The sequence below is a fragment of the Penicillium hordei genome (genome assembly GCF_028827395.1).
Source record: "Penicillium hordei strain IBT 12815 chromosome Unknown utg000001l_segment0_segment0, whole genome shotgun sequence".
NCBI lineage: Eukaryota > Fungi > Ascomycota > Eurotiomycetes > Eurotiales > Aspergillaceae > Penicillium > Penicillium hordei.
Genome location: NW_026623142.1, coordinates 7,446,015 through 7,462,712, shown reverse-complemented (window position 1 = coordinate 7,462,712; position 16,698 = coordinate 7,446,015). Strand labels below are relative to the sequence as shown.

Below are 16,698 nucleotides of genomic sequence, written 5' to 3'. Positions count from 1 at the left end.
ATCAAAGTCTTGACGAGGTCCGAAATCTTTCCGTCACCGCAGTCAATTCATTTCCTGCTGCTGGACCGAGGTCCAGGGGAAAGTTTATTCTTCGCCTCTTTTTGCCTGTGATTTACAGGGGCCCCAATGGGAGGAGATAAGTCGTGCGATATGGTGGTACGGGCTGAGCTAAGAATTTGAAGGTCTATTCTGATTGCCCCGATTCTATCCATTCCTTTTGTGTTTGGTTCCGAGTCATGCTACTTATCCTGGTAAAATCATGAATATGTCGATCCCGTCCACATCAACCTATTAACCAATACTATTGAGTTGATAAAAGGATTCCTCAAGTGGCCCTGTATATTACATCAAGATACGTTCACAATGAAGTAAATATCAATCTTTGGATCAACTGTGCCACCGCCGCCACTCTGTATAAGAGAAGACAATATCTTTACTTCACTTATTACCACTCAACTTAACAATAATCAACTGAAACCCTCTTTTTTTAAACTCCATCATACAAAATGCGCTCCCGATCCGGAAGTATGAATCGTTCTGCCGAATCCGAGCAAAACCACAACCAGCAGTCCACAGACCACTCGGTAGTTACCCGCCGCGGTGCACCGGCACGTCACTCCCGCCGCGAGCGGTCTGAGTCTGAGAATCGATCATGGAATAGGGCGAGCGATAGACCGACCAAGGGAACAACGGGGTCGAAGAGTCGGTCTGTCTCAAGACATTAATACTTCGTGCGATACCATCTGATTGTTGGGGTCGGATTTGGGTAACTGCCGTTCCTTGAAAGCTCTTGCGTGCATCAGAGTCATCCAGGTCTGAATTATTGGGGGCATATCCCGTGAATCTCGTGGTGTATATAACCATACTAGTCTCCGTGATTTCTTTTCAACTACTCAATCTCAACTCTCGCATTCACCTTGCATCTTGGTGTGTATTTGTGCGTCATATGGATGAACTATGATGTTATAAGATAGTCCTAGAGATACGGAGATGACTTGATTATTGCTAAAAGGGAAGACGTGCATTATATATTCGCCAGAATTCAGGGGTAAGCCCAACTTAAAGGGTACATACGCAGCTTGCCACATTGGGAAGATGACTTGGGTGGCTTCATTTCTATTGTATCTACATGAAGGAAAGTAGACATGGGAGAATGGAACTTCCTTTTGACGAGTAGCCTTGTTAGCGCTTTCCAGTCACCTCCATGGGTTGCCTAGGTGTTACCCAAGTACCCAGGTAGTACTTATGGTCAGCCTGTCTCTTGACTCATACGAATAAACAGTGCAACTACTGAAATCACCACGCAGAACGATTTATCCTGCCATACAGCATGGGACTAGATACATAAGTTGCATCATACGTAAGCCTTCCATGCTACCTGGGACACAAATAAACTCCGTCTTGAGGTGAGGGAGTAAGCATCTACCTGATACCGCCGTGAGTATTCTATGGCATGATAGTGTCAAGAACATGATTTTGGGGGTCATCAGGATAGCGCAAATATCTAAATATAGCCTGATCTAGCAGATATTGAGGCAACCGCCCGAACTCGCGTTCATTTTGGGTGGTTTGTTTAGCGATCGTTGCCATGTGCAAGCCTGCACTTCTCGGATGTACCGTACTTACTTGCCATTCCTATTCAATTGATCGAAGACCTAGATAATGGGTAATATTACTTTCCCTTTGGAGAAAAAAATCACTTTTAAGTTGAAGTCGACACCGCTACATCTGCAACCCCAAAATGGTAATTAGGGCTCCTAAACTAGGGCTACCCCTCCATCGGGTGATCCGCGATAGCCTGACGCCGCCAACATGCAACAATCTCAAACACCAACACAGTCGCCAACCACCACAAAATGGCGCCAATCCCCATAACAATCGTGACGGGGTTCCTGGGCTCAGGGAAAACGACTCTCCTCCTCAACCTAATCCCTCAACTCCCAAAGACCTACAAGCTCGCCCTCCTGAAAAACGAATTCGGCGATGTCGCCGTGGACTCCCAGCTAGCCTCAACACAATCCATCAGCGGCGTGCGCGAAATGCTCAACGGCTGTATCTGCTGCAACCTCGTCGGCCAACTCAGCGACGCACTAGAACAGCTCCGTAACGAAGTCCAACCCGACCGCATCGTGATCGAGACCAGCGGCAGCGCGTTCCCCGCAACGCTCGCGATGGAGGTGAATCGGCTTGCGCGCGAAGAGGGCGGACACTTCGTTCTCGATGGTGTTATTAGCGTTATTGATGTCGAGAACTGGGAGGGGTATGAGGATACTTCGTACACGGCGAAGATCCAGGCGAGGTATACCGATTTGATTGTGTTTAATAAGTGGGAGGATTTGCCGGAACGGTTTGATGTTTGTCTTGATCGGGTTGGGGATTTGGAGGTTGAGACACCTTGGGTTAAGTCGAATAAAGGTCGGGTTGATATGGATGTTATGCTTGGGATTGATGGGGCTTTGTTTAAGGAGTCTGAGGATGGGGTTACCGGGGACCATGGACATGGACATGAACATGAACATGAACATCAGCACCAGCATGATCATCAGTCTGAGGTTGAGGTTCTGTCTGTTTTGTTGAAGTCTGATGTTGAGGGGAAGACGGTGGATGTTGCTGCTCTCGAGCGGTTCCTCTCTTTGGCGCCTCGTGAGGAGGTGTATCGCATCAAGGGGATTGTTCGCTGCTCGAACCAGGATCTTCCGGTGGAGTCATCAGATAATTTGAATACGAGAGAGAAGATCGAGACCTCTGGGGTGCAGTATTATATTCTCAACTGGGCGTTTGGACGCTGGACAAGCACTCCTTCCGCTGTGGTTGCGGAGTCTGCAGATCCGGCTGTTATTGCCCGCATCACATTGATTCTGGCTCGATACGAGTCGGCCAAGTGGAAGAAGAAGCTTGAAGGTGGTGGACTAGTCCAGGCGGGCGAGGGAGAGGGTGTGGAGTTGAGTGTGGAGCGCCTGTTCTAGTTTTTTTCCGGGCCTGGCTTCTGTTTATAGATGCCGTGATTTTGTTTATTTCTCGTGATACCTTATAAATATGATGATAGAGCATGATACACCCATAATCAAACAAGACGTCTCATATTTTACGCCCGAAAGAAAGAACGATAATCATAGAGAAAAATTGTCAGACACAACAGATACCAAAAGGTATCTATCTAGTCTTAATTTTGATGTAACAAGATGAGCTCTACTCTAACTTTGAATCTAGTGGGCGAAAAACACGATCCCATACGTAGCGAGAACGCACGATAGATACTATATTAGACGGGCCCCGAAGGGTAGAGGTCACCGAACAAGAAGTGATTCCAAACAAAACACAATTGTAAAAAGTCAAGCAAAACAAATTTCAAACTAGTAGTTGAGCAAAGCAGAGGCACCAGGCTCACTCGAGATATAGATCACCTCGTGGTTGTCAGAGAAGCCATTGAAACGGGTAGCGCTGCACTTGGTGTAGGCTCCCATCTCCTCGAAGTAGAGCCAGTCACCGGTGTTCAGAAGGCCAGGCAAGGAAATACGCTCACTTATAACATCGATGCCATCGCAGGTTGGGCCCCAGATAGAGTAAGTGGTGTCCTCCGAAGTCGCAGAGTTCGGAGAACCAGGCTGGGAGCCGTCCGAGGCGCAGGTGAGAACCTGGGCGACGGGATGCTGATGATCGAAGATGATGTTCGAAAAGTTGCCATAGACGCCGTCGTTCAGATACAGCATGAAAGCATCGCGAGAGGGATCAGCGGGATCCGGAATGTCACGCCGCGCAATGACATTGGCGGCGAGAGTATAGGCAGTGGCTACATAGTAGCGACCGGGCTCGGCGATCACACGAATGTTCGGCGGGAAATAGTTGTCCACGGCTTCGCCCAGCATACCCGCGAACTTCTCAAATGTGTCCTGGCAGAAGCCGCCGCCAACATCCAGAGTGTGGAGTTCGTGGCCGATTTCTCCCGCATGATCGAAGACCAAGCGCGCATCCTGCACGGCCTTGAGGAAAGCTCCGGGATCTTCGGCACCAGATCCGACGTGGAAACTCACACCGACAACCTTGAGGTCCAATTTATAAGCCAATTCAAGCAAGGAACGAGCCTGGTCCATGGAAGCACCGAACTTCATGCTGAGCCGGCACAGGCTGGTCGAATCATCGGTCAAGATGCGAAGGTAAAGCTCCGCCTCAGGGAAGGTAGCCTTGATCTTGTACAGCTCGTCGGCATTGTCGAAGGTCATCTGCTTGACGCCGACCTCGGCGGCATAGCGCAAGTAAGACTTGGTCTTGCAAGGCTGAGCATAGATAATGCGGCTAGGATCAATGCCCGTCTGAAGGGCCATATCGATCTCAGACTTGGAGGCACAGTCGAAACCGTTTCCAAGCTGGGCCATGAGCCGGAGGACTTCCGGGTCCGGGTTACACTTGACAGCTGTTGATTGTTCGTTAGCAGGGCTCCAGAGGGGGCGACCCAGTGGCAGAGAGATGCCTACCATAGAAGGGCTTCACACGGCCCAAATTCATCTTCCAGCGCATATGCTGGCGGTACACTTCACCCATATCCGCCACGTAAAAGGCATCCTCTTCACCAGGACCACAGTGGTCCACATCCACTTCCGCCGCCCGCTTCTTCAGCACATCCAAAACAAGTTCCTTGGCAGTCAACGATGATTGCAACAAATTGTTGTCCCCGCCATGACTGCTCACGAGACCGAGATGGTCCAGACTATTGGTATAGTCTTTTTTGAAGGTGCATACTTCAGCAGTCGATACACACGCAGTCGGTGCCATAACCATGCCGCTGCGACTCAGCACAATTTGAATAGAAAACAGAGAGATAATAAGAGGTTTTTAAAACCGGCAGGCGACTGCGCGTTAGGGAGGACGAAAAGTGTCACAACCGTAGTTGACTGGACCAAGCCTCCGAGACCCTTCCCCCTGAAGAGGAAGAACCTTGAAAGAAGTCCTATGCGGCAGCTCAGAGAACGAGGGAATAATCTCCGGGGTCGTCAACGGGACGAAAAAAGGCGCACCGGACGAGAGTTCAGAGAGGACCAGGAGGTGGAATGTTGTTAAGAGTGTCGCGGAGACGTTGAGTGGAGACAATTTGGCTAAGAACCAGAAGGGAGGCTACTGGAGCCGTGGTGACCAAATCGCCTTTGGGGATTCCAAAGGCAGGGTCTGAGGAGTGGACCTAAAGGACCAAAGAGATCTAAGAGCAGACGAGTGGTTAGCAAGCCTGGTATGTTCCAGGTGCTATGATAACTATGAGAGAGAAAAAAGGACGGATGAGAAGGAAGGGAGAGATTTTTTTGGATTTGAGAAATTTTTCTTTTTTGGGGGGGGGGGCCAGTGAGCGAGGCTTAGGGCACACGACCATTGGGGGAAATAAAACGCCGCACGGGGTCACACACGGACATCCAAATCAAGTTAACTTGCAAATAAAAGACTCACCTAAATAATAGCTGTAGAGCCCAAATAGAAAGGATGTTGCAAAAGAGTCCTGCAGAGCCTTGAAGAGATGACGGAGAGCTTCGTGGGGGGAAAAAAAGCGGTGCTGACTCAGCCCGGAAAAAGGGTTCTCTAGTTATCGTCCTCTCTTCTCGATCTCTTTCGTTCTATTACTCTTTCGGACAATCATGCGCGATTATTTCGGGCCTTTAGGCATCCATTATTATTTTCCTCTGCTATAGCTCTTCCTATCCTAGGTGTGACTGCATGATGCAGGAGTCAACCCCCAGCTATCGGAATTGCTGGATTCAATGGTAGCGGTGTGTGTGTAATCTGTGATTTGCCCTTGAACTTCCCGGGAGTATATCCCTGTTTGATGAGCATTTGAACATTTGAAGAGTTCGGGTACTCCGTACATCCAGATACATACGTGGCCGTATTATTGGTACCCTATACTCTGTACTACCGGAAGGTTTAAATTTTAGTACACCGACATACATGTATGTAATATACTTGCAGGTGTTCTAATGCACAATGCCGAGAAATATACTCTAAAGATACCCTGTCACCACTGAGCCAGGACTGGGCCAGGACTGGGATCAAGCTGTTTGAGTAAAATGGGCCCTTGGGCGAGAACCCATAATGACGCACTGTTGATTCCACTTCCGTGCACAGACCAGGAAATGATCATCCATAGTTGTTTCCATTTCCAATTGGCCTAAGTCGCTTCAACATCCAGCTGAACCCTAGTTCAATCACGGGGAAATTCGCTTTCCTGTCCAGCTTAGCTAGCCATGCTTGGTTGGGCACAAACTTGGTTCTTGTGGCCGAAGAGGTAGATTGCCTTCGAAAATTATGCCATTGAGTGATGGGATAATGAAGCCTGTAGGATGTGATCGTTTAGAAAATGCAGAACGCTTCTCATTATCACATAATTTAGTGACTTCCAATGTAACTCTAGTGATGAACCTACTCCATAAGTATATTGATCCTGTTGAGGTAAAAAGAAAAGCTGCCCATGGCTCACCAACGACTAGAGGCTTCATAAACTTTATCCAACCCTCACCGGGCAGAGTTCCGCATTCAGTCGACTACAAAAGTAGATTATCCCATATGTAGGCATCAGAAGAAGAGCTATTTCCAACCCGTTAAGGCTCCTAACAATTTATGCTTCGGGCATTTCTTCCGTGACTTCGGTTTGACATCAACATAACTACTTATCCACCTGCTGAATTTTGCTACCTCGCAACTGGTTCTACGCACTTTAAAAAGGCGGAACTAATCCACCATTATCCTTTTTGTGGGTCCGTTGTTTCACAGTTCCAGAAGAAAGAACACTGAAAGGATATATGGAAAGATGCCTTAGGAATATACACACCAAGGATATGAAATATTATGCCAATAAGATGCCCGCCAAGTGGCTATGTCTTTCTTGTCATACTGGGATAGATATTTGTTTTATATCCTCGACCCCATAGCAGTCAGCGTACAGTACGATTCCAACATATCCCTTCCAGTTTACAACTCGCGTCGGCCCACCTATAAAAAGAAGGTGAAGCATTCTTCACGGCCTGGAAATAAATGGGTAGATAGTAGAAGATGAGCAGAGATCCGGAAAATAACCCCATAAAGAAACAAGAGCACCAAACTTTTCTGATGCTAGCGATCGAACCAGGAATCATAGCGATTACATCGCCAACAGTACGCTCCCATAACACGAACACAATCAATGCAACTCCAGCGAATATCATGAAGCCTACAAGGTCTGGATTTCTTAAAAAGCCCCATATCTTGCCCATTGGCTTCTCGACGAATGTTCCATCGGTGAGAGATGAATTTAGATTTGATATATGAATGATGATGATGAAGGCAGTGACTGCCCCGATAGGGAGATTCACATAGAACCCTAGTACAATAATAAGCTTAAGGGACTTGTGGGTGGAAAAGCAAAGGACAGCATACACCATCTCCAACTCGCGTGTTGGGTAAATACACCCCCGAGCAAGGGTCCACACATGATACCAAGCTGACTGACCGATGTAAAACGTTAGATGGCGACTAGTTGGCGAAGAGTGTACCTATCTCAGTTACTTACGACCCATCGTGACTCCGATCAAAAGGAAGTACTATGTTAGCGTATAGATAGTAATTAGAAGGTTGGTCTAGCTGGTATGTACTTACCTGTTTGCTGATGCTTAGGAGCGGCCGCCACAATGATTGCTAAAGTTCCAATGACAAGACCTGGGCCCCCCATCCCTGCAACGGCTCATCCGACAATCAACCTCTTAGATGAACTTGCAGCATCATATAGCGCCGAACCCAATTCAAAAGCCGTGAGGAAGGTAAGGAAAATGTATTTCAAACCCCTGACAATAATAGACATATAAAGAAGGATTAGAAATGTTACTAAAGTAACTGTAGCAACAACTGGCCAAGCTTGAGACCCGTGATATACTGGGATGTTCCTTCGGAGGCTATGGGAGGTTGAATCTCCTCTTGTGCATTGTGGAGTGTCTGATCGCCCCCTTCGGGGGGTAGAGGTTCTAAAATTGCAATTGTCTGGGGAACTGAATGGAAGGAGCAACAGTGGCGAGTTGCTCTACACTTTACTATGAGAAGAAAATGTGTTCGAGTACACATGTGATTTGCATAGGATCTAGAGCATGCTGTCGATATATGGCAAACTATCAGGTCGATACGTGACTGGTCGAATAGAAAGCACATATCGAGGCAACAAGGGGGGTGCAGGGCACTGGCCAATGGGTGAAAGGACAACCTTTTCCGCTTTAATTTAGCGCTGTATATGTATTTCCAAATGCTGGAAAGTCTGATCAATCTTGAATTGTAAAGTGTACTCGTGCTTTTTTGTATTAATGCTGCTCCGACTAGGGTTTCTAGAGCAGTACTCACGGCCCCTGCTCTGACTATCTCAACCCTAACGAGTTAGGTCCCATTTAATCCCACACATGGCGTATGCCGAATTGGAGGCGATGATCCGCTTGATCGGCCAATCTTCGGTTTAGCAGGCGGGGTCAACCGCTGTTTTCATTATGAGGGCTGATGCAGGTACAGCCGCTAACGATGCTAGTTCCTTAGATCCAGGTGAACCGCTATACTACCCGTAGTGCCTGCAGACCTCCATCCCTTTCCTATTTGATTGGACGTGTTAGTGAGGCTGGACTTAAAAGATGGGTCTATTTCTTTTTTTTATGGCCCCTTTTGAATGTTCACCGGGGTATATCGTGAATTCGATTGCGATTCTCATTTATTTTAGGGAATGTGTACCTACAAGCCCGACGTACAACGCTGTGCTTATTGATCCGATGTATACCCGTATTCAATTTAAGGTCCTCTTTTTTTGCAACCCCCATGATTGGCTGTTCCAACCTGACCCACCCGACGGATTGATCAAGCGGCCACTTCAGCCCCATTACGGAAAGGACCCACTACGGAAGGATTTTCCAGAAAACAACGGGGAGCCGATGGTGCAAGAAACGGCTGCCTCAGCAATATCCAAATGTACGGCAAGCTATGGTGGAACCCTTCTCCCTTCAAATACTATCACATTATCACTTGATTATTTCACAGCATCACAGCCTCAATTCAGGAGATTCCTCTATTATCTTGTGTCGAAATCTCTCAGACATAAACTTTATTTTATTTGTGATACTAACGCTTGTTACTTCGCACAGGATCCTGTTCATGTCCCTATCATGCTCAAACCCTACTCCTCTTAACATCGAGCGGCCACCTATTTGGGAAAATGGCGAGGTAGGCTTAGTTCTCGGTCGGCCATAGGCTAATCTGGCTTACAATGCCTCTGTGACCTGGAAAATAAAATATCCTGGAAGAAGAGCGGCGAATGAACAACACGACTCAACTGCCGGGGACCAGGCCAGCCAGATCAGGACTCGCCCGTTGGGGTCAAGGTCACCATCACGGACGGCTTGTCCCAGACAAGATATGCTTTTTGGCCCTTAAACCAGTCACCCTTGAACGGCGAGGCCAATGATAAATCGAAGTTATAAACCAGGCGGGCCAGTGTAAGGCGCAATTCGGCCATGGCGAGGCTATTGCATCAGCAAATGTTAGTCAACAGACAAGGTTTCGGTGCAGACAGACAATAAGGCATCCACTTACTTTTTACCAATACAGCTCCTGGACCCAATGCTGAAGGGCGGCGACGCATCTAGCTCATCGTTGGCGAAGCGCTCGTCCTCCCCTAGGAGCCACCGCTCGGGATGAAACCTGTACGCGTCGGTAAAATACCGCGTATCTCGTGTCACGGACCAGGTCCATGCGGCGACAATAGTATCTTCGGGAACATAGTGGCCACAAATCTTAGCACCGCCCTTTGGGACTACTCGAGCCAAGCCGGACACCGAAGGGGGGTACCACCGCAGGCCCTCGCTTAAGCAAGCCATAAGATACGGCAGCTTGTCCAGAGTGGAAGCCATGGTGATGTCTTCATCGCGGCTAAACGTCGAGCGCACTTCCTTCGTTATGCGTGCCATCTTTTCAGGCGCCTGAAGTAGCGCAAATAGCGTGGCGGTAAGGGCTGTCGACGTCGTCTCCGAGCCTGCCATGATAAGCACCACGGCATTAGACTCGACCCTTGGGTCGTTAATGTTGATTAAGCCATCGATGATATAGTCGCGGTCATCGTAGGTACCCTTACGGTCCATCCGCTCACGCAGCATGTTCTTCGTCCTCTGCTCGTGGGCTGCGACAGAAGGGATAATGCCGCTCATAAGGATCCAGACGAGCACGCGGCGCAGGGTTGTACCGACGAAGCCGAGCAGGGCACTCATCCACATCAAGACGCGGACGTTGTCCGTCATCATCGCCACCCACTCAGCCGACTTGGCATGGCGGAGACCACCGAATTCGGCGCCGAAGACCAGCGTGCCCGTGATGTCAAAGGTGAGCCAGTTGAACCAGTTGCGCATGTCTTGCGGTACCCGCCCGCCGGCGCTGCGCTCGCGTAGCTGGTGGATCAACAAGTCGACATGGTCGACGAGGATGCTCTCTTGGTTACGCAGGGCCGTCTCACTGAAGCCCGCGGCGAGGTGGCGGCGCATAAAAGCATGATGGCGCGTCTCGGATACGCCGGCGATGTCCTGGATGTGTTCGGGTTTGAACCCATACATGCCCTTCCACTTGACCATCTTTTGGTTATAAATATCCTTGAAGGCCTGCGCGTCGGCGAAGGCCAACTCCTCGGGGGATATGCGCACCACCGGCCCGTAGCGTATGTGGAGGTCGCGCACGGCGAAGGGCATATCGCCTCGGAGAAAGTGGTAGCACTTGGTGAGCCGGGTGGCTCGCCACAGCAACGGGCCGGGGAAGGAACGAAGCGGGTGAAAGGCGATATTGTAGATGAAACTTGAAATTAGGTACGCCGCAACCGCCGCAGCTACGGCGGCTTCTATCGACATGTACGGCATGGCTTTAGGCACGACCCCGAGGGAGCAAGCAGTTTAGGCGGGCTGCTGGTTCTCCAAGTTCCGAAGGGTCACCGGGCTGGATAAGTACGACCCGACGAGTTAAGCCCCTGATTTAGACCCTTTAAAAGGCGAGCTGCCGTTGACTCTAGCAGCTCCTCTATCAGGCGAAACATCATGCGTTAGCTCCTAATGTGGGAAAAATACAGCCTATTTTACCACTAGACCTTAACAAAAACCTCGGTTCCTGTATAGGGCCCAGAGGGGGGGGGAAGGGGCGGGGCATATCCCAGTCCGACACCTAATCGTATTTACTCGCACTTAGACAGGGCTGTATCAAGGGACGGCAAGGGCGGGGTTTTAGCAAAAGTACAGTTAAGACGGCAGCCAATGAAACTACTGATATAACAACGCGGTTTCTTGCTAGAGAGGTTTAGCACGTCGCGGATGATTCCTGGGCGGGGCCTGATTGTGTTGTTTGTGGGGATTATGTTGTAAATACTATCTTTAGTTATCTCTGGTTTTATACGCAGTGTAATACCACCAGAATTATTATGATATGACACAAAGCTGGTGCACGAACAATGTATGGTATGGATGACTGAGGTTGCTCTAAAATGACAAAACCCGCTATTTCACAATCTGTGCGGACATCGAGACTAACTGTATATACACTTTTGTATGGTATGTCTAGTACCTATTATCATATGATTTTCCGGGTATAATACCTAGTTTCTCCTATGTATTCGGACTTAGTATTCGATCCTATTTCTGTTTAATATTCCCCTCAGTTATTCCATTCGCCCCTAAAGACCCTCACAATTCAATGTAACTATCTGATATGAAGCTTACGTGTTTATTACTAGCAGAAAATCCGGCCGCATATCAAAATACGCTAATACAGAGAAGGGGGTACATGTAGCCACTAGGTAGTTAATACATGTAAACTCCACCCTCAATGTCGGTCTAAACAAGTCACTAAGTATGCATCGCATTTGTGGGCCAAGTACAGAAGGTGGCTGCGATATACTAAGAGGTCGTCAAAATGGAAGAGATATAATGAGATATAATGAAATATAATGCCCGGCATGGGCAAGATGGGAAGTCCAGATCAAACTCCTGGAAGCTCTGGAACAAAAAAAACTGTCAGGTCCAAACCCGAGCCTATCACCATCATCGGCACTGCCCGCCGCTTTGCCGGCCCGGCCACGTCGCCGTCTAAGCTCTGGGACCTACTTGCGTCGCCCCAGAAAAATGCCTTGCGGCGCCCTATCGGCGACCGCTTCAGCGCCCAAGGCTTCTTCCATCACCCCGATGGCACTTATCATGGACACACCAACGCGGCGCACGCGTACCTTTTCGAGTCGGATCCGGCCTAGATCGTCACATTAAGAGTAGCATGTAGTAATTCAAAGGTCCGCCGTTTGGAGTATAGAACATTTCAACCGTCAAATGCAGATTGTATATCATGAATTGGATGAATTATAGGATTAATCTCCAGGGCAAAAACCGCATTGTCGGGATTGGAGCATCTACGAGACACTTCGTACACGGCGATTGTAGACAAACCAGATTTTTGCTTGTTTTCCAAGCTTAGATGTCATTATTGTATTGTTAGCTGTAAGGTTTTATGTTTTCTTTCGACCAAGAGGACTGTCCTTGTAACTGTTCATTTTATCCCCGGGTCCAATGTTCCATGCTATCATTCCCCAGTTGGTCGGCTGTAGCAGTAAAATTCAATCTCATCCACCTCATCGTGTTGCGAGGGGATCTCAACGCTGTCCTGCACCGCCGTAAATCCTGCCGACTGCATCAAGTCGAAAAACGCCGTTTCACTGTCATGCCGTCTCTTCAAAGCCACCAAGATTATTGCCTCTGGAGATGTCCGAACCAATCGGTCGAGCGTAGAGACTAGCGCTGGCAGACTGTCTGCATTGTACGTACAATCAGAGACAAGAATGAGCTCAATGGGCCGGGGGCAGAGCTCATCTGGTGGGTTGTCCCAGTCAAGGTTTTGATACTGAAGACTGGACATGGTTGCGAGTTGGGCAGCATTAATATTGCGTGTTATTATATCCTCAACCTCAGGGAGGTCCGTCAGTAAGACCGAACAGTTGGGAAGCATTGATGCCAATGCAATTCCCGCTATCCCACATCCTGCCCCTAGTTCAACTACCTGAAGAGGTGCGTTGCGGACGTTGGATAAGACCCGTTTCAAAGCTGGTATTTTAGGTTCAGTGCCTTTGTTTTTCTTCTTGATATTTTCACAGATCATGTGAAGATATGTAACTGTTGCAAGGCCCGCATCCCTGAGAATATCCCCGTTTAGCATGTCGAGGGGGAAAACAAAAGGTAACTAGAACAATGGCTTACCATACGTGCCGAGCAATGCTATTTCCTGTCTCTTCCCAGATTTTTATGGGTAGTGATTCGCGGCCGTTGTATTGAATGTGCCGTTGAACCAGTTTTTCTGCTGGCACCGATTGAGGCCCAAATGGGGCACTTGTTGCAGCAACCACTAATGGTATGGGGGGATATTTGGGTGTAGAGTATCCTGGTGGGTGCGGCACTTTAACCGTCAACACCATAGACTGCTGGGCCATATTGGATGGGAGAGGACCCAGGGTAATAGCGAGTTCGCGGTTACTGGCATTCCATTTTGTCTCTTTCTGAAACGTAGCCCCAGAGGATTTCTCAGCTATCAGCATCAAATCAATATCTTCAGCGAGAAAAGAGTCTCCCAGATCAGTTGTGATGCAGATAAGAGCGGAGAGATAGATGGACCCTTTCTGTTGCTGAATCCTGGGGGTTTTAAGGAATCGAACATAGTAAACCATCTTGGAGACAGAGAAAATACTTTCTCTAAATCCCCTCAATGCGTCTCCCTCATCGCATCTTCATCAACCTAAATTTCCCCCAAGATTATCCGCGCTGACTCAGCAAGGAATGACATCGTCGGGATCCCCGAGGTCGTCTTGCTACTTCACTTGCCCCTGCTTACCTCCATAACATTTCCAATGTCGCCGGCGACGGGTGGAGCGAATCACACAAGATCTATCATTAGCAGTGTCTATTGATCTACACCGTTGCTCAAGATGATGCGACCGCGCGACCCCCGCATCCGACAACGGATCAATCAGATCTCCCATAACCTTGAGACCGCCAACGAAACCGCCCAAGAGGGGCTTTATACTTTCTCTCACAACTACATATCCCCGTGTTTTGAATCCATTGGAAACTGTGTGGCTGTATGTACAGCACCTTGCCTCCCGAGCCGAGAAGACCACCTAAGGCGGCGACGACGCGGCCAAACCGAAGCCAACTTTGATTTCTACGACGACTGGGCCAATGAAGAAGATGATGATAGCTTAATCGGATGGGGTACTGGCGAACTCGACCGCCTCCTTGCTGGCAGCGGGCTGGCGCGCGGAGCTGCTGACCAGCCGCGTCGGCCCAGGAGGATGAGCTACGGGACACGCAACACTCGGCGAAGGAGCACCGTGCACATTCCGGACAACCGGGACGACCCAACTGTGATTCCCAGTTCTTCTCTCCTTGGCTTTCTCGAACGCTTTCCGTGGAGATTCGGTGCAAGGGGAGTCAAGTATCGGCCTTCGGCTGCTGATCTCCAAGAACACCCCGGCGCCCGGCGCTATGCGCACGAAGACGAGCCGCTAATGGAAGCTATGGGCGATGACGATGATGATCGAGGTCACTTGTCGCCGACCCCTAATGGGAGGAATCGCAGTGCCACCCAATCTTCCCGCGGAACGGACAACTCCCTTAGCTCGCGCGGGGATCTATTCCCTAGTGATGAGGAGGAAGATGCAGTGCCCCTTGATGATGAGTTCGCGCTTGCTTTCGGGCGCCGGGGAACAGGCTTGGAATCAGATGATCAGTCCGGGGCGAAGTCTGAAATTATAGAGTCTGCGGCGGCGTCCAGTCTAGGCGCCGCGTCCTCCAAAAAGGCAAAACGGAAGAAGAAACGCTCCCCAAAGCGATCGCCTAGTTACAATGACGCCGCCATTGCTCAAATTATTGACACACCGTCAATGGCAGACTTGAAGACAGAAGAGCAGCGCGCCGCATTGGAAGAAGAAGCGGATATTGCGAGACGCCGGCTTGCTGCACACGAGTTGGCGTTGAGTCGAGGCCTTGATCCGGTTGGTGGTGATAAAGTATGAGATTTTTCACCTTCCGGCCTCGATGAAGAAACTAACCAGATTACTTGTTTAGCCTGCCGCAACATCCACCAGTCCAAGTATCCGATCTCAAGATCAATTTAATACCCCGAAACGGACCTTCAGCGAGTCATCAAGCCGCCGGTTGTCCGACAACCTAACCGAGCCGTTCCCACGCTTATCTATGTCGCCTTCATCCTTGGCCGTGGATTCTCCGGGCTTATCGAAAACCTCGCCGAGGGATATGTCTCCTCATGAGCTTGGTGAAAACACGATTTCTCTCGATTGATCGTATTAATGAGCCTCCACGCATTGCTGTAATTTGCTTTGGGTGGCTATTATGGACCTTTCCCATTAATCACCTATTTTGTATGATATTATGAGCGACTTTGTTACACTATACCCCATGAATTCAAGAGTCTCAACGGTGCCAGAACTTCTTGAGCGTTTCAAATTGAAAAGATAAGAAAACTATGGTAAACCTTAATCGATTTTGGAATACTGAATTCAGCATCGCGCTCATTTTCTGCTGCACAGTCCCCATCCCCCATCAACGCAGCATCATCATGCTGTCCATACCTCCCCATTTCGAGAATCTCATATCCTTTCTCAAGCGAGAGCTAATCTAGAGTCTTTGACTTGCTGCATGAAACCCCGTGAGTCTCCCTCAACAGAAAATCTCCAGCCTTTCATACCCATGCCCACCCGACTCAGCCTTCACACCTGTCTTTTCATAGCCACCACTACCGGTATGGTCCCTGTTGATTTTCCTGAGCATATTCCAAACCTGCTCATCATGACGGTCCAAATCCCAAGGCGGAACAAATCGCTCGATACTGCGGGAGGGAGTATCGTACTCGAAGACCTTCAACTTGGCACCAATCGCAAGGATGCCATAGATAGGAGCCGCATCTTCTGTGAAGTGACGGTACCGAAACGCAAGATACAGCTCCAGTTCTCTCTGTCCATCTTCCCACTGGTTATCATTCTGCCTATCAACGCGCTGATAGTACAGAACAAGAACTGGATCTTGGCGGCCGTCTTTCAAATGGGAAAGTTGAAGCTCGACCCAGCCTAGATTTCCACGTACAGCGCAGTGGATATACGGGCGAATGCAGAAGCCTTGTGTAGATGGGAATCGCAGATTCAGGATGGCGTTCCAGGTGGCGATTCCATCTCCTTCGACGCCGTCGTTGCGGATGTTTCTGATCAGCCATTTGATGACCGGAACGCAAGTGTACTGGAATATAGGAATAGTATTAGATGGGGAGGGGATGGAGACAGGTAATCATAGTTCACTGACGTTTCCATTGTCAGACATGGCTCTGGATACTGAGATTTACTTCTGATGCTACTAGATATGAAGTATTGTGGTTGACGACCGAACAGGTGATGTCCACGGGTAACTAGTAAGTAGAATGAAAGTCTTTGAGACAATTTTACTTTTTTCCACTATGTATTCACACCATTGTTAGATACCGGTATTATCCATTAAATATACATCCAACTGTTTGAATGTATTTACGTAGTAATCTCAAGATGTAGCTCACCCATACAATAGTATTGACCGTCCATGACTACATAGACAAAGAGAAAAGTGTCCGAGTGTGATAGTATGTAAACTGAGACGCAGGGCCGCTGGA

General features: G+C 48.9%; 8 protein-coding genes across 8 annotated transcripts; 4 read left to right on the top strand and 4 right to left on the bottom strand.

The window, feature by feature from the left end:
* Window positions 1-506: 506 nt before the first annotated feature.
* N7537_002815 (uncharacterized protein) lies at window positions 507-725 on the top strand (the record flags this gene model as incomplete). The annotated part of the gene is made up of 1 exon (XM_056893873.1): window positions 507-725. The coding sequence occupies one exon, from the start codon at window positions 507-509 to the stop codon at window positions 723-725; it is 219 nt and encodes a 72-aa protein (XP_056758868.1).
* A 1,131-nt stretch (window positions 726-1,856) lies between these two features.
* On the top strand, window positions 1,857-2,966 carry N7537_002814 (CobW-like GTP-binding protein; the record flags this gene model as incomplete). Its single annotated transcript, XM_056893872.1, has 1 exon — window positions 1,857-2,966. The coding sequence occupies one exon, from the start codon at window positions 1,857-1,859 to the stop codon at window positions 2,964-2,966; it is 1,110 nt and encodes a 369-aa protein (XP_056758867.1).
* Window positions 2,967-3,353: 387 nt separating this feature from the next.
* N7537_002813 (type III PLP-dependent enzyme) lies at window positions 3,354-4,776 on the bottom strand (the record flags this gene model as incomplete). Its single annotated transcript, XM_056893871.1, has 2 exons — window positions 3,354-4,411; window positions 4,473-4,776. The coding sequence occupies 2 exons, from the start codon at window positions 4,774-4,776 to the stop codon at window positions 3,354-3,356; spliced, it is 1,362 nt and encodes a 453-aa protein (XP_056758866.1).
* A 4,558-nt stretch (window positions 4,777-9,334) lies between these two features.
* N7537_002812 (cytochrome P450) lies at window positions 9,335-10,877 on the bottom strand (the record flags this gene model as incomplete). Its single annotated transcript, XM_056893870.1, has 2 exons — window positions 9,335-9,500; window positions 9,571-10,877. 2 exons carry the CDS (start codon window positions 10,875-10,877, stop codon window positions 9,335-9,337), a joined length of 1,473 nt encoding a protein of 490 aa, XP_056758865.1.
* Window positions 10,878-11,962: 1,085 nt separating this feature from the next.
* Window positions 11,963-12,253, top strand: N7537_002811 (uncharacterized protein; the record flags this gene model as incomplete). Its single annotated transcript, XM_056893869.1, has 1 exon — window positions 11,963-12,253. One exon carries the CDS (start codon window positions 11,963-11,965, stop codon window positions 12,251-12,253), a length of 291 nt encoding a protein of 96 aa, XP_056758864.1.
* Window positions 12,254-12,576: 323 nt separating this feature from the next.
* On the bottom strand, window positions 12,577-13,711 carry N7537_002810 (protein N-lysine methyltransferase family protein; the record flags this gene model as incomplete). Its single annotated transcript, XM_056893868.1, has 2 exons — window positions 12,577-13,183; window positions 13,248-13,711. 2 exons carry the CDS (start codon window positions 13,709-13,711, stop codon window positions 12,577-12,579), a joined length of 1,071 nt encoding a protein of 356 aa, XP_056758863.1.
* A 258-nt stretch (window positions 13,712-13,969) lies between these two features.
* Window positions 13,970-15,344, top strand: N7537_002809 (uncharacterized protein; the record flags this gene model as incomplete). Its single annotated transcript, XM_056893867.1, has 2 exons — window positions 13,970-15,052; window positions 15,111-15,344. The coding sequence occupies 2 exons, from the start codon at window positions 13,970-13,972 to the stop codon at window positions 15,342-15,344; spliced, it is 1,317 nt and encodes a 438-aa protein (XP_056758862.1).
* A 378-nt stretch (window positions 15,345-15,722) lies between these two features.
* N7537_002808 (uncharacterized protein) lies at window positions 15,723-16,376 on the bottom strand (the record flags this gene model as incomplete). The annotated part of the gene is made up of 2 exons (XM_056893866.1): window positions 15,723-16,295; window positions 16,359-16,376. 2 exons carry the CDS (start codon window positions 16,374-16,376, stop codon window positions 15,723-15,725), a joined length of 591 nt encoding a protein of 196 aa, XP_056758861.1.
* Window positions 16,377-16,698: the final 322 nt, after the last annotated feature.